General features: G+C 33.2%; 1 protein-coding gene across 1 annotated transcript; it reads right to left on the bottom strand.

The window, feature by feature from the left end:
* Nucleotides 1-8255: 8255 nt before the first annotated feature.
* LOC142637433 (putative disease resistance protein RGA1) lies at nucleotides 8256-15596 on the bottom strand. The gene is made up of 6 exons (XM_075811711.1): nucleotides 12001-15596; nucleotides 11159-11283; nucleotides 10163-10262; nucleotides 9843-9971; nucleotides 9145-9268; nucleotides 8256-8823 (listed from the first exon to the last, which is right to left on the bottom strand). The coding sequence occupies exon 1, from the start codon at nucleotides 15511-15513 to the stop codon at nucleotides 12430-12432; it is 3084 nt and encodes a 1027-aa protein (XP_075667826.1). The 5' UTR covers nucleotides 15514-15596; the 3' UTR covers nucleotides 8256-8823; nucleotides 9145-9268; nucleotides 9843-9971; nucleotides 10163-10262; nucleotides 11159-11283; nucleotides 12001-12429.
* Between the last annotated feature and the right edge of the window lie 1277 nt (nucleotides 15597-16873).

Genomic DNA, 16873 nt, shown 5'->3' on the forward strand with positions numbered 1-16873 from the left:
AATGTGAGAGGAGGGAGCACAATTTTTCCGTGCTCCGGAAGTACCTAAGAATTTTTCCTAAAATCAAAAATTATAGTTGTTTATTTAATAAATGAGCTACAAGCTCCATTATCAAAAAACCTAATTCAAATATATTAATGTGTTTGTGAACAATTTTGTATATATAAGACTCAATTTATGTATACATATAATTATGTATCTATGTCTAAAGATATATTCAAATAGAATTTAGATCGGATCATGTAAGTTTGTAAATAAGTTCATTAGGTATAAAATTATTTTTTTTTTTAAATTTATATTGATGTAACTAGTCCATTTTTATAGGGAGAGTTATATATATTTTTTTAACAATACAAGGTTGGGGAGTCTAATTTTTGTAAGTTCATATATGAAAATATTTTATTTAATTAACTCAAATAATATAATTTCAACTATAATTTAGGTATTAAGTATTAGCTTAGATTTGAAAGGGATAAACTAGTTTAGTTGTTGTGTTACTATGTATGATAAAATAATAAATTAACCAAGTAACTTGTGAACAAGTATGACATTATTTGGCAATAAAATGAATGAAGTCTGAACTCATAAACTAATTTGGTGACAAACTCGAACTTGACTCATATTCGAGAAAAAATAAATATATTAAATAAACAATCATAAAATTTTGGTCCTATTCTATTGGCCTTTAGGATCTGAGGAGGGGCTGAGGGTTGAACTCTAAGAGTGGAGGCTTTTTTTTTTTTTTTTTTTTTTTTTCTTTGAATATCTGAAGAGTGGAGGCTGTGAGGAAGAAAGTGGGTTGTGGGTACTGGGTAGGGTTTTTACCTTTTGCTTTTATAGTTAAATTAGATTTAAGTTTAATTAGGTTAATTAGATATCTAATTAGTAATTACTTTAATTATACTGACTTATTCTAAAAATAAAATGAATGAGTTTGGGTTTGAACATTATAGATTAAAAGGGGAAAGGGTTGGATCTTTTTCTTTTCTTTTTTTCTTTTTTTTCTTATGTGAAAAAGGGCCTGATCTAATAAAAGAAAAAAAGAAAGGCCCAAATGTTTTTTTTTTAAATGAATTAAAAAATTAAATGCAACCTCTAACAAGCTCTATGACATAAACTTTCATAAAGATAAATCCATCTTTGTTGAGCTACTGGCTTACTGCCAGGTGGTAAAAATAGGCATGTTTGTGTATTGTGTTTTGCTATTTTGTCTAGGTTATTTTGTTGTGTTAATTTTTGGGTAGTCAATGTGTGGCTATTTTAATAAGTCACAGGTGGTGAAAATAGGATTTTGTGTGTTGTTAGTTGTGTTGTGCTCTTTGTCCAGGTTTTATAATATATTTTGCTGTGTTTATTTGTTGTGGTCAATGTGTGGATGCTTAACAGGTGGTAAAAATAGGTTTATTTTGTGTGTTGTGGTGATGTATTTTTTCCAGGATGTTTAATGCTTAACAGGTGGTAAAAATATGCTTATTTTGTGTCTTGTGGTGATGTATTTTGTCCAGGATGTTTATGTCTTGAAGGCCCAATGGTATTACCCGTATTTTTAACGATGAAAAGGAAGAGGTGGGTTACGGATGTCTAACGGAATGTACCTCAAGTAGGTTAAGTGACATTTTTTAAACCACGAGTAGACTTAGTTAAAACCAGCCAAACCACAAGTGGGTTAACTGCAATTACCCCTATTAATTATCAAACAATTCTTGTATGTAAATATCTTACATATTATAATGATGACAACAAATTAAGTCAACCACATATAAGTGGAAAGTCTTGTGCCACTAAGTTCGAAACTCATAAACATGAATAACCTCCATATCATCAGGTTTTATATGGATTGGGGCATTAAGGCTTTGGCAATACCAATGCAACATTGTGAAGAACTCCCCGCACTTAAATTGTGCTCCATATAAGCCTATTCAAAATTACCTCTCGACGTTGCTAGTTGTATTGCATTGGTTTGGGGATTTCAAGTTTCAACCTTTAACAAAATAAGAAAAAATAACATCTATCTGAATATAAAACTGAGTCAAAACAAATATGACAAAAGTTTGAAAGTCAAAAAAAAATAAAATTTTAGAACAAATTTTTCAAGCTTAAAAATAAATGTGATTGTCCCTTTTGTCCAACTTAATTTTGTCATAAAACATCTCTCTTCAAAAAGGACAATATTTAATGTTGTCCACTATTCAAATTTCTATAGTTTGACTAATTTAAATATCCTAGTGCTATATCCAACCAAGAACCATAAAGAAAGGTAGAGGGAGGAAGGGTGATTTAAATGAAAAAAAATGAAGGCCTCTAGAAGAATTCAAGCTCATATCAATAGCAAGCATCACCTCCGACCTAAATATTAGAGCCATTATGTTTGGAATTTAGGCAATTTTTAGGATTGAAACAATTAGATATTTATCAGTGTGGTACTCTCAATTACAATAATTAAATTATCATGCATGAATGTGTTTATGGAGTGGTCTCACACCCTTGACCCAAATGATATGCATTTGGCTGTAATTTTTACGAAGGTCTTTGGAGTTTACTTTGGGTACACAGTCATGAGGTCTCTCCTAAATTTTCAATAATAGCCAAAGACCAATGCATTTTTGTGGGCTTTTAAGTGTGAAGTCATAATTTCAACTATAATACTTAAACTTGTAACTTTTATATAGATGTAGAATCATTACTTTTTTTTTTTTTGTTACTTTTTTTTGCATAATTGGATGCCAAAATGCAAGCATCACAAAGTGATTTGATTTAGGTATTTTATTTATTATGTTGGGTAAATTGCAACTAACACCCCTAAAGTTTGGGAGTAATTCGATTTACATTCTGAAGTTTCAGAATTTGGATTTTACTCCCTCAAGTTTGGGGTATTTAGATTTTACACCTTGGCGTTTCAGAACTTGGATTTTACCTCCTAAAGTTTAGGGTTGTTTGAATTTTATACTCTCAAATTCTGAAACTTTAGGGTGTAAAATCCAATCGTCTCAAAATTTTAGGGAACAAAATCCAAACACTCCTAACATATAGAAGGTAAAATCCAAATTCTGAAACGTTAGGGTGTAAAATCTAAACACCTTCAAACTTTAGGGAGTAAAATCCAAATTATAAATCTTCAGGGTGTTAAATTCAATAACTCTCAAACTTTAGGGGTGAATTTGCAATTTTCCCTATTATGTCTGATAAAACATGTATTTTAGTGCTCAATGTTTGTTTCGTAATTAGAAACTCTTCTCAAAATAGTTTGTGAATTCAAGTATATCTTATGTTTCCTAGAATGTAAGTGGAACACATTAATAACATTAAATCTCATGCTCAAACATTATGTCCCCATTTAATCATAGTTACCTGCAAAACTATTGAATCTTTGGTATAATGACCAATTTTGTATATCACATCTTCTGCCTAAAAAACAACAAACCCCAAATAAGAAATTTGAGCAACAGTAAACCAATGTCTCCAAGACATTTATTCAAGAAAAGATTGATGTGAACATTGTAATGGAAGGGGGAAATAGAATAATGTAAAATAAATATATAAATAAAAGCAAAAAATAAAATAAAATAAAACACATCTGAGCAACCCAGATTTAAGATTGTAGCATTTGTTTCATTTTCAAATATTCTACAAAAATTAAAACATATTAAAAACAAAAAATATTGACCAAATAGTACCATGCTCTTAACTATTCCAATTAGCAAGCAATAGTTTGTTAGTGCCACCCTCTTCTTGAAATCAACATACGTAAATAAGCACATCCATAAATAGAAGAATTTGTGCAAAAAGTAAGGTAGGCTAATATAAAAACAATTGTAACTAATCAAATAATTCACCAAATTTAGACCCTAAGCCTCACATTTGGTAACATAAAAAATCATGACAGCAATAACATGTAGGTCCATAGTAGAATTTTATGTGTTCTACTGTCTTAAAACGGTTGCTTATGGAATCTTTTTAAATTCATATAAAAGCTATTTTTGGTGTGTTATAGAGTCGATCATGTATGGTTCCCTTGTTGCTATGTTGTTGCACTATTCACAGGTTGCTACTCTACAGCTAGTCTAGCGCTAGTGTATTAGTGATTTGGTCATCTGGTCAACTACCTGGCTAATATACTTATTGTGGGTCCAAATGCTAATGCTAAAAAAAAAAAGCATCAAAAATACCAAATTGTAATCAGCCCATCAACTTTCTTTTCTCAACAAAGAATATTAATCAAATAACACCACCCAAGCAAGCAATGGAAACCATAAAACCCAACAAAATAAAAAGGGTACGAAACAATTTTGAAGTTTAAACACTATATTCTTACTTTGTATAGCTTATACATACCTTCAGGTGCTTTAATCCATCCAAAAGTCTTTCATAAAGCCCTCTAGTCCTTTTAAACTCATCCTCTATATTTCAAAATCAACATATGCCTGTTATTGAACAAATAAGAAAAGAGAAAAAAATTAATGGTAATAGAATTCTTTTACAATACAACAGAACCAAGGGCAAGTATATAAAAAAATACTAAAGAGAATTGTTTTTTGAATTAATAACTTTCTCTTTTTGTTTTCCTAAACTCTGTTTTTTTTTTTTTTTTTTTCAGATTTAATAAACTCAATTACTTATAATAATAAAATGTCTTCATTTACACATACCTAAAAAATTATAAAAATACAATTAAATAGGCAATCAAGCTAAGCTAAACCAAATTTGCTAAAAAAACCTAGATAGCAAAAAAAGAAAAACTTGACACTTAAACATAGGGCTGTCCACGACCCGCCTGGACCCGAAAACCCGCCCAAAACCCGATCATCTCCACCCGAAACCGCTTGATCAAAGCTTGGTTTTGGTCGGACACGGGTCGCCGGCGCAAGGACCCGAGACCATCGGTTCGAGTTGCGGGTTGGCTATTTGAGAAATCGACGAACTCGACCTACCCGATGAGCTGTTCTTCCCTAGTCAGAATCGCGAGTTTCGGCCAAAATTGGGTAAGTCTAAACTCTTAACTCTGACGATATAGTAGATTTCGGCCAGATCCATTAAGATTTCGGCCTGATCTTTACCGTTATAGGGAAATATTGGCCAGATCTCGTTAAATCCGACCAGATCTAACGAGATCCGGCAATATTTTGGCCAAAACCATGCTAGATTTTGCTCCACTTCGGCAAACCTGAAACCGACCGATATGGACCCGAAACTGATACGACCTGAACCGCCAGACCCGAAACTCTATACAGGTCAGTTGCGGGTCAAAATTTTCCCCACCCGATGCATTCGGGTCGGGTCCGGGTTGGGCATAAACTCGACCCGGTCCGACCCGTGGACAGCCCTATAAACACATGAAAGCAAAGAACATTAAAGCAAACGCTGTAGGATCGTTGTCTCCAAGTTGCTTAAGATCTTGAGGGCTAAGAGGCTCTTCAATGCTACCTCCATGGCCCCACTACCAAATACATCCATATCCCCAATATATGAGGGCCATAACTTTGATAATGACCCACATAAAATTTGGACGCAAAGAAGAGAATTTGAGTGAATGGAATTATTGAAACTCAAACTTTAGCACAAAATCAAAGTGAAAGAATGCTATTAGTCTTATTTTATTGGTACCTTCTTGATGAGAAGCAAATGTAAAAGCCACAGAAACAGTTCCATTTTTTGGTCTTCAGTCTTCACCACTGAGATTAGCAAAACAATCAACAATTAAACTAGTGGGATCTTCATTTTAGATAAATTTCGAATGAGAGATGGAATACATTCTGCATATAGTGTAAATCTAAATTTGGCTTTTAAAAATAAAAATAAAACATTGATGACGTGGAAGAACGGTGGGAGTTGCAAAGCTGACGGGCAACCTTCTTCAACAATATAATTAAAAAACCCATCATTCAAAAATTCAGGCCCATTCCAAAGACTCAAGATGAACAAACCATAACGAGGTAGAGCTCCAATTAAAAAACTATCCACACTACAGCATGAAAGAGGCAGTAACAAAATGTAAAAAGGGAATAAAAAAAACATCAAGCAAAAGAATAGAGCACAAATCAAACTAGGATTTAGAGATGCCTCAACCAAATCATCCAGCTTTTGTTAGTATTTATTTATATACTAGGAGGAGAGGAGGAAGGGAGACAAAGAGGCTACCGTTAGAAGTTGGAGAAGGGGAAGGAACTAAATATCACATGGTGAAACAAAACGTGGGGAGACTGGAATTTTAACCAATGCAATAAAAGGGAAGGAAATACAAAAAGTTGTAACCGTGATTTTTAAAGGGTTTTCAGTTGAAAAGGCTTGGGTTTGGACTTTGTGACGGAATTAAATTATTTGAAGTGGGCTAGTGGAATTAAATTTATAAGAAGTGGACTTTATGGTGGAGATAGGCCGTAAATTATTTTAATTTTATTAGTATTTTAAAATTGTTGAAAACTATTTTAAAATTGTAGGGCAAATTTAGAAAATAAGATGGGAATGACATGACTGCTGATATGGTTGAATGTGAGCATAGTGACATTAAAAGTTACGCTTCAGCTTTTAATATTATATAGAATATAGATGAGGGAGACCTATATTCTATTGTGATTGATAGTTTTGAGAATGATGTAACTTTCTAAAAAAACAAAAATAAAAACTGTATATTATTAAATAATATGGTCCAAAAAAAAAAGAATCGATTTTAGAATCGATCTAGATTATTGTATCTATAATAATCAATATCAATATATCTATATATTTAAAAGCCTACGTAATATTTAATATTGCTATGCTCTTGTTAAGTCACCTCATCAACCACATCATACTCTTTTCTTTTTACATCATTTTTCTCTTTATGATTTTTTAATCTTTTTTATATAAAGTAATTAAATACAAATCATGGACAAACATTATTATTCATTAGATACAAATATTTGACTATTTTCAACTACCCAAATTGATTTCAACTTTTCGTTTTCTTCTTTCTAATTTCAAGTAATTTTTAAATTGAATAATTCATTATCTTTTTAGTGAATAAAATTAATATTTCAAGTGTCCCTTCATTTATCTACCATTATAGTGTTTCCTCTTCCAAAATTTCAGTTTTTCACAACATTATCTCTCTCTCACTCATACATTGATTATTTATTTAAGTTTTATAATGTTATATATATCGATGCACATTTTAGATACAATCACCCATCATCTACAATAAAGAATTTTAGCACAATACTAATTGTTTTCCATATTTTTTAATCAAGTTTTAGTTTTCACCATTTCAAGAAGACATCAAGCATGTCTCTTCGTTTATCTACCATTATAGTGTTTTCTCTTCCAAAATTTCGGTTTTGAATTTATCTGAGTATCTTTCATTGAATTTGATTCATATCTATGTGTGTAATTGTTACTCAGTTTTAGGTTAATGTCTTTGTTTATTATAATTGCATTTATGCTGAATATTTTCTTCTCTTTAGCCCTTACATTTTTTTTACCATAATATGAAGCTATTGGGTTGTTTAATACTTAGTATAGTGTAATGTACAATGTCATAAATACCACTGGATGGTTAGGAATCCTTTTCAAATGTGTTTTTACCTATTTTCTTGGCTAGAAATCTAAAGTTGTCAATAAGATGGCATAGCTGCAAATGTTGAACTGGAAGCAACTTAAAAAAAAAAATGTTTGTGTAGAGGGATGTTGAAGAAATTAAACCTTTTTGTAAGCTAAATGGTACTTATCCATCACCTTAGATCTTAAATTTCTAACATCACATTGGTTCTTTAGTGCAATTAATTAGTGTTTTTTAAATTAAAAAATATTAAAAAGAGGGAAATGCATTAGACTGCTTTCAAAATCATCAAAGACAACCCATTTCGTTGTATGCTTCTTATGTTGCAATTGTTAGAATGCAACATATCTTTTTTTTTCCTTGTCACTTAAATCGCAAATGGTAAACTTGGCTTAGAAAGGTATGTTTATTTAAAACTTGGTAAATTATATAAGCTCCACCTCCACAAACCTTCTTTTTTTTTTTCTTTTTTTTTTTTGTGGTAGACTTTGCAGTCCCCTAAGTTACCATTATTACTTTTCCTTATTTTCTTTGTATAATCATGCAAAGAAAAAGCAATCTTAAATCATCAAGAATTTACTTATAGAGTTTTTGTATTTTCTAATTCTTTCTCCAAAAACAAAAGCAAGATCACAACGCTTTTGTATTTTTTAGCCATATTCAAATAACCAAACCAAAAGAGAAAGCATGAAAGTTACAGCCACTAAGTTCAGAAGAAGGAAGCTATATGTTTTATTCCTCCAACTTGCATCAAAAGCATACTAAACACTATGTGAATGTTGGGCCTTAGGCCTTCTTTCTTGAACCCAAGACCCATCCCTCCACCTAGCACTTATAAGAGGAAGAGGTGTCCATTGAGTTAGAGCTCATTGACCAAATCTTCCTCATCATTAATTCAAGTACCAAGACATAATCCTAGTGAATTTACCCAAAAATACCAAAGCAACCTGTGAAATATTCATGGTCTACATTACAGGACATTGAAACATGGAATTACAATACAGGAATGCAAGTTCAGTTCATCATGAAATGACAAAAATCAACAGTAGAGGATTGCTGTTGGTGACATTCCCAGTTGGAAAAAGATTGCATACATCATTTTGTAATTTGATTTCCCTTTGTTGCTAGTGCATCCAAACTAACTTTAGAAGTTTTCTCCCTGTCTTAGTGCTACACTTTCTTTCTTTGGTAATCCACATTAATTCTAAGTCAGGGAATTACAAGACCATTAATAGCCAAGGAAAACTCCGGTGGGCCAGTAATACAGAAGTCAAAGAACCTGTTGGCATCATCTGTTCCAATGCGTGACCTAAAAGTTAGTTGCATCCCTAGATTGTAAAAGTAGTAATGACAAGTTGCATATTACGTCAAGAGCATTGTTAATTACACACCGTGTATATGGTGTGTGTGTGCCACATCAATTGAAATTGTGGATTCAAAACATGATTTCACAATTTAAGTGAGAAATTGTGTTTTGAACACATGATTTCAAGTGTTGTGTGTATGGAGTGTGCACTCCACGGTGTGCAACAACAATTTCCCTTATGTCAAAGCATTCATCCTAAAAAAGAGCCAAAAGTAGACATAATACTTTAATCAATATCCAATCTTACCCTTTTTTTCCACTCTACAAACCACAAGCCCTGCACTGACTGTTGAGTGTTGATGCAGCAACTTCATAGCTTTAAGAGAAAATATTGGTGGCTTTTGTCATGTAACCAGTAAAAGTTGAGTTACCTGGTTTAGTCAAGACAAACTCTACATTATAATTGTTACAATAATGGTTAGCACAGAAAAAAATTCCTATCAGTTTCAGCTTTTGGGACAACTGGTAGTTTATCGTGGCATCAAAATATGTGTTCTTAAGTTTGAATCCTATCTCCACTCTACCTCTCATTTACAATCAAAAAATTCCCCGTGTAACGCTACCTTATTTCTTAAGATATTTCTTGTGACTACGTAATTTCAAAGGGATGCTTTCTGAGTACTGCTTATGTACATAGGAAAGAGTAAACATTTCCAATATTCTGACATGAACATAAACTAATGCTTCACAAGGAATGAGATATTAAACTATATCTACAACTATGTAGTAATCGGATGGTTACCATCAAACCATCATCTTCATCCATTCCAGCCTATCAAAATTAAATTCAAATAATAAAATAATTTTTTTTAAAAAAAAAGGAAAAGAGAGGAAAATAACAGTGTTTTTACCATCTTAATATTAAATTTCCAACAGGTGAACCTTTTAGCCTAATCTATGTGGTAAGATATAATAAAGATGAGAATGAGATACTTACTAATTTACCTTTTGCTAGTTGCTGCATTTTCGTTTTTACCAGCATGGTTGGAAGACATATAAACTATTGAAATCTTGTTTGTTTAAGCATTCAAAGCTCTGGCATACAGACTCCTATAACTGAGAAAATCACCATACCTAAAACAAAAATAAGAAATGAAAAGAGAGAGAGTAGTATCTAACAATCACAGGGAACTTAGAAAGGAGTTGCATGAATATAAAGAAATAGGGGAGTTAACACCAAGCTGTTGTCTTTTTCCATGCCATACTCCGAAACATAAGTTCGAGTACATAAATAAATAACCATATAAGAAAATTAAATGATTTACCACTTAATTTTTCAGTTGTGGCTTGATAATTGCAATACCAACTCGCTTTGGATAAACAACCAACTCTTTGCAGTTTTTTTATTCCAAGCCTGCCTATATTCTGCACACAAAATCAAATGATCAAAAAAATCACTATGCTCTTAATTGAAGGGGAACAAGAGGATTGAATTTTGACAGGGATACATGGACCTATAGAAACTTTGGAGCAGATCATATCTTTGGTTTTTTTTTTTTTTTTTTTTTGCTGATAAGTTTTGGAGCAGATCATATTTCTAAAATGCATTTAATATTAATCCAATATAACATAGCCGACCCCAAAAATTTTAGGACTAAGGCTTTGTTGTTGGGTTGGACTAGATCATCCTACTGAATAATGATTATTCACCATAAAAATCTATTCCAACATCTCCAAGTGCCAAATTTCAAGTTGTTTATTTAAAATCAACTCTTCAAACCCAAAGTGCAGTCTTATCATTTATACCAAGGTACAGATGGTTAGAACAAAGAAACAAGTGAAGGATTTACGCGTCTCCCACCCCTTCCCCCCACCTCACCCCACCCCACTGCACCTTTTTTCCCCCCTAAGGGAAAAAGGAACACAAAAACAAAATTCCAATTTGTTTTCCATCTAAGATCAAATAAACTGAGAGATCATCAAAAAACACAAAGAGAACAAAGAAGAAGAGTTAAGAACGTTAGCATTTGAGTCCCTACAAAAGATTAGGATTCATAATTCATCTACATTTATCTAGAAACATAGAAGATGAACCAAGCTCAGGCCCTATCAAGTATAGGACATGAGCTTTTTTAGGTGGATTGTCCCCTCTTCCCATCAGTAACTTTGTGATATTTATTAAGCTTTTTTTCTTTTATTTGGAAGAAAATTGATTAACTCAATATCGCCATAGTGTTAAATGCCAAAAATCAGAGATTCCATTGGAACACTACTCCAAATTATTCAATAACCTTTGATTACTGGTGACTCTAACCAAGTACCTGAGCTAGATCAGTTTCTGAAATCCTCAAAGTATCCAAGGAATAGATCCTTTGCCATATTTTCCACAAAAATCTTCAAATTCTTTAGATGATCCACACTCTCTCAATGATGAATCCCATTAAATCTATTGAAAAACAAAAGGCATATTCATTTTAAGGCCATTCATGTAAACAGATTACAAAGGAGCAGGATTATGCAATGACAAAATGGATAACAATATTTCAATAACATTGAAAAAAAAAAAAAACATTAAATTCTGTTTCAGTGCATCACTATTGGCATCCTAGAAATGCAATGCGAATCTTGTAGAGCTTTAATTTTGAGATAAAATTTCTTCACAACAAAACAAAGTATCACACTTTAACCTTTCTTAAGAAAACTCTTAGTATGGCCATTATATAACGATGGAATCCTTTGCTCCTCATTGCATGAATCAAAATAACAAATCCGTTTTTGCGAAAAGGCTTAAATTAAAACCCAATAATATAAGAAAGAGAGTTGCATTCCAAAAAAGAAAAATGTAGAAAAGAAAAGAGAGTGAACAACTGGAAAGAGCACTTGTTCACGGATGATATTGGGGTTGGCCAAATCTTTCTTGTTGAAAAAATAACCAAAAGCAAAACTTTTAAACAATGTCCAACAGTTTGGTTTCTTTCAAATCAATTTTGGATTTTTCATTGTTAGAAAATATGAAAAACCAAAAAGTTTCTCTAAAGTGAACCCAATACAATTATATACCATGGTTGAGTATATTTATTGTTCTAATATTTCGGAAATCCACAAAAAAAAAAAAGAGTAAAAAGTGAAGAGCTACCAAGCTCAGCTACTACAGAAGACATACCAGAGGTTATGTTGTGAGTGGCATGGTCAAGGCTGAGAGGGCTAGCATTCTTGAGGTAGCCCAAGAGGAACTGTTTGAAAAATGGACTGGTTGACATTTTTTCAGCATATAAAATCACCAATCCCGAATTTCGATAACAGGGACGTGAGCAATTTTGAACCAATCTTCCCCAATTCCCTTTTCACATCTTTTCGCTAAGTCAGGACATTCTTCAATTATTAGCTTTTGCAAAGACTTGAGAGAAACCATCTCATCAGGAAGTGATTTGAGTTTCGGACAACCGTAAATGCGAAGTTCCTCAAGGGACGTGAAATTACTAATCCCATCAGGAATTGATGTTAGGTTGGGGCACCATGAAACTTGAAGGTATACAACTGAGGTGAGCTCTGGGAAAATCGTCAAATTGGGACAATTAGAAATCTCAAGCTTTCACAGAGCAGTAACGTGTTGAAGCCCAGAAGGAATAGACTTCAAATTCGAAACGCTATCGTAACGCAAAGAACTGAGGCATTTAAGATGCTGCCATTCGGTGCCAATGTCACCAATCGAATCAAACAGCTCACAATTACGAATCTCCAAGCTCTTGAGTGAGGTGAGATGGGGCATGGCTAGAGATAGAGATTTCAGCTTAAGGCCTTCTTCTATGCGTAGTTCCTTGAGAGAACTCAGGTTTGACATCCAATCATCTGGTAGAGCCTCTGTATCCTTTATACAATCTAAATTCATATACTTTAATTTGGAGAAAGGAGAGGACGACTTCATTGCTATTGTCCATTGTAAAGGTTTCAAACTGACTTGAAACAAATATAGACTTTCTTCAAGATACGGAAATGGAGGCAGGGAAGTTAGATGAGGGCAATTCAAAATATGTAAAGTAGAAAGATGATGGAATGAAGGCAGTGACTGGTGATGCGGATGTTGTTGGGTTGATGTGCTCCTCCACCATCCCTTCAGATTAGAGCACTTGTTAATATAAATTGACTTTAGCGATGGGAAGAAGGATGAAGTAGGAACCTCCTCGTTTATATTACCATCTGATATGTACTCCAAAACTTCCATATTTTCAAGCGATATACGTTCCAGAGAGTGGAGTTGAGACAAGTGTGGAAGTTGTTGACATCTCTGACAATCAGTTATAGATAAATTAACTAGATTTGTGAGCAAAGAAAGCCAACTTGAAAATCTCACACCCCCATACCCACTCACAGACAAAAATTTAAGATTTTGGTGTGGTTGGAGGCCTTCTAATAACTTCTCATCACCATCTTTGTCGTCATAAGAATCATTTGCATACCATGATAATGTCAACTGGTCAAGATATTGTTTTGCCCTTAAATTGGCAGCATTGGGTTCTGAATAAACATCTTCCAAACATCTCAAATTTGAGATTTCTAGTTCTCCTCTCAGGGAGTTTAGCGAATTCAATTCGTCTAGCCCACTACTAATCGGCCCAGAGGTAGAAGCTTGGTTGTCTCTCCTCACAACAAATAATGATAACGTTTGAAGGCATGTCATTTGCCTTAATCCATCGGGCATATGACTCAAACGCTTACAATCGCGATTCTCAAGATGCCTGAGGCCAACCAAAAATCTAATATCTCTAGGTAATTTTTTAAGATTTTGACAACCATTGACTTTTAAGGTTTGCAATTTCCAAAGTCTAGAAATAGCATTAGGGAGAGTTTCAATACCAGGATTCTCAGAAAAATCAAGGTAAGTAAGATGTATTAACTTTTCAATAGAATCTGGCACTCTCTCTATTTGCACTCCATATAAACCCAATGCACGCAATCTGCTGAAACTCAAAATAAGTTTATTCAACTTTGATTCATCTAGTTCTCCTGCTATATCCCAAATATTTTTCTTAAATGTTAGAATACATGTACGTAACTTCTTTGCTCTAACTAGCAAACTTGAAGTTTCAATAAAAGATGAGTCAATATAAAATGGAAGTGACACATGACGAGTTTTTTCATCAAAATTGTTTCCATCCAAAGTAATTATTGAGCATTCTGCCCCTGCAACTAATTGTGTAAGATCATGAATTAAATCATGCATCTTGTATTTTAATTCTCCCTCTTCATTTGTCACTTCTTCAAAGAAGGACCTCCAAAGCAAATCCTTGAAATACTCATCTGCTACATCTTCTAATTCTTGGTTTTTGTTTGATGGTCGGATAAAACCTTGCGCTATCCATAGTTGAATGAGTGTCACCTTATCAATCTCATAATCTTTAGGAAACAATGAGCAAAAGGCAAAACAACTTTTTAAATGCGACGGAAGATGATCATAACTCAACTTTAGAATTGGAAAAATGTCATTTTTTTGTTGAGTTGCACTTTCTAGTATATTATTCTTGACATATGACCATTTATGCTCTGTTTTCTCCAAGCGCAATACATTTCCTATAGACTTTATGGCAAGGGGTATCCCTTGACATTTGTGTACAATTTCCCTTCCCATTGCTTCTAGCCTAGGATTATTGGTCCCTAGCCCTTTTCTAAATGCTATTTGCTTGAATAACAACCAAGATTGTTCTTCAGTGAGACCTTTAAGAGTGAATATTGAAGCTGGGCATGTAATCTCTGCTACCAATCTCGCACGTGTAGTTATTACAATTTTACTTCCCTTTGCGCCACCCACTAAAAGATCTTTCAAACTATCCCATTTGTGAGGATCCTCATTCCACACATCATCCAAGACAAGTAAGTACTTCTTTTGATTAATTATTTTACGAAATTGATCTTGTAATTTATCCATGCTATGGTCTATAGGTTCCATACCAGTAGCCGATATTATTTTTTGAATAATCATTTTTACATCAAAGACATCAGATATACATATCCATACTTTTAGTTCAAAATATTCTTTGATGCTCTTGTCATTGTATACAAACTGAGCAAGTGTGGTCTTTCCTAACCCACCAATCCCCACTATAGGAATAATTGAAACATTCTCTTCATTATTAGGCTCCAACAACAGTTTTATGATGGCCTTTTTATCATCTTCTCTCCCAATAACTTTTTCATCAAGCACAAATGAGTGAGTCTCTTCCCTTTCCATACTCACAGGTGGCTCTACATGGTATTCTTTTAAGTGAAACATTTTCCTATCTTCTGCTATTGCATTTAGTTTCTGCTTCATCGCAATTATTTTATGACTCATCTCTCGGCGAAAAAGAAGTCGCTTTGGAGTTGAAAAGAAATCGCGTACCTTTTTAGGAATATTCCCACTCGTTCCTCCTTGTTGTAAAGCTTCAGCAAAGAACTCACCCAACAAGTCATCTACTTCATATACTGCATCCTTGAGCTTTTCGAGCCAATCCTTGACTTGATAGCTATGAGTCTGCTGCTCTGCTGCATCCCGAAGTACAGCTTGAATCGTGGAAACTGTGTTCTTGATGTTTTCAAGTTCAGCCTCGACATCCCAAAGCGATGCAATCTCTTGGAAAGCCCAAGAGCCCAAATCTTCAATGACTTTTTGTGCAACGGCAAGGAGCATTCCTTCGGCCATTTCTTTGTAGCGTGCAAAAGGAACTTAGAAGAGCGAGACGAAAGCTAGAGGATGGGCTTGAAGTGTTCCAATGTTGGTGAAGGTAATAGTGCTGTGAAAAAGAATCAAGTTTTAAAGTGGAAGTGTTAACATTATCAGTTTTCCTTTATATTTTCTTAGAAGAATCATTATCATGCATAGAAAAATAACAAGAAGCAACATCAGTGATTGGCCCTTTGCAAAGAAAAAGCCATGCGGTGCGGAGCAAAGTGTTCCACTTTTGCATATCATTGACGCTAAAGTTAAGGTAATTGTTAGTAAGCCAGCCAAGCCATAACAAATCACCAATATACAATGATTCCCAATGAAGACCAGGTCAAAAGGTTGGTCTTCCACCATAAAAAGTTACCAATAGACCATGATTCCAACGAAGACCATGTGAAAAGGTTGGTCCTCCGCCAAAACAAATAAAAATGAACGCTATTTTTTTTTCTAAATAATTAATATTTATGTGGGAGAGTATGAGGTTTTGTCAAGTGGTACTCTCTTTGAAAAGATAATTGAATTTTTTTTTGTAATAATATACATTATTCTTAATTTATTACACTTATTAGATGCTACATCAGTTATTTACTAAACTCAAAAGATTTTAAATAATAATAAATAAGACTAATGGATAAGATACTGGGATGTTAATTATCAAAAACTCTTTGTTTTCCTTATTCCTCCATCCAAAGGTTTTCTTATGTTTATGCCTATGCCAGCTCCTCTTCCCTTATAACTAAATGCCTACTCTTTCTAAATGACTACATGTCTTCTCCTATGCCTATGTTGCTAAATTACCAATTTTATGTTCTATAATTTGCACAAACTGAAATAACATTTAGATTATTTAAGAACACATGAATCTTCCAAAACAGCATATGTTTATTCACCTGGGATAATAAACAACAATAATGCTCATCTTCCACTTGCTTTATGTCATAATGATCGTGGTTCAATATGGTAAATTGTTTTTTTTTTTTTTTGGTTTAAATTGTTACTAAGATGCTCTTTTACTTATACTTTTCGTTTGCTAATTATCATTCTTATGGGAATTTGGGGTTTGGGGCTTTATAAAGTGATATAGTCATATAATAGGATGCTCTTTGTGCCATTTCTTATTTGCTAATTAGGATTTTTATCAAGTTCTGTCAATAGATTAAGATTGTCAAAATTTAGTTTTTTTTTTTTTTTTGGGGTTAATTTTAAGCATAACAAACTTATGGGTTTTAAAATAAAAAAAATTATTCGTGTTTCTACATTTTGTTTTTGATAGATATAAAACTTTCTAAACTCATCAATGTACTGCTCAATGTGTAGAAGTATCTATCATTTCAAT

Source organism: Castanea sativa, chromosome 5 (genome assembly GCF_040712315.1).
Source record: "Castanea sativa cultivar Marrone di Chiusa Pesio chromosome 5, ASM4071231v1".
Classification (NCBI taxonomy): Eukaryota; Viridiplantae; Streptophyta; class Magnoliopsida; order Fagales; family Fagaceae; genus Castanea; species Castanea sativa.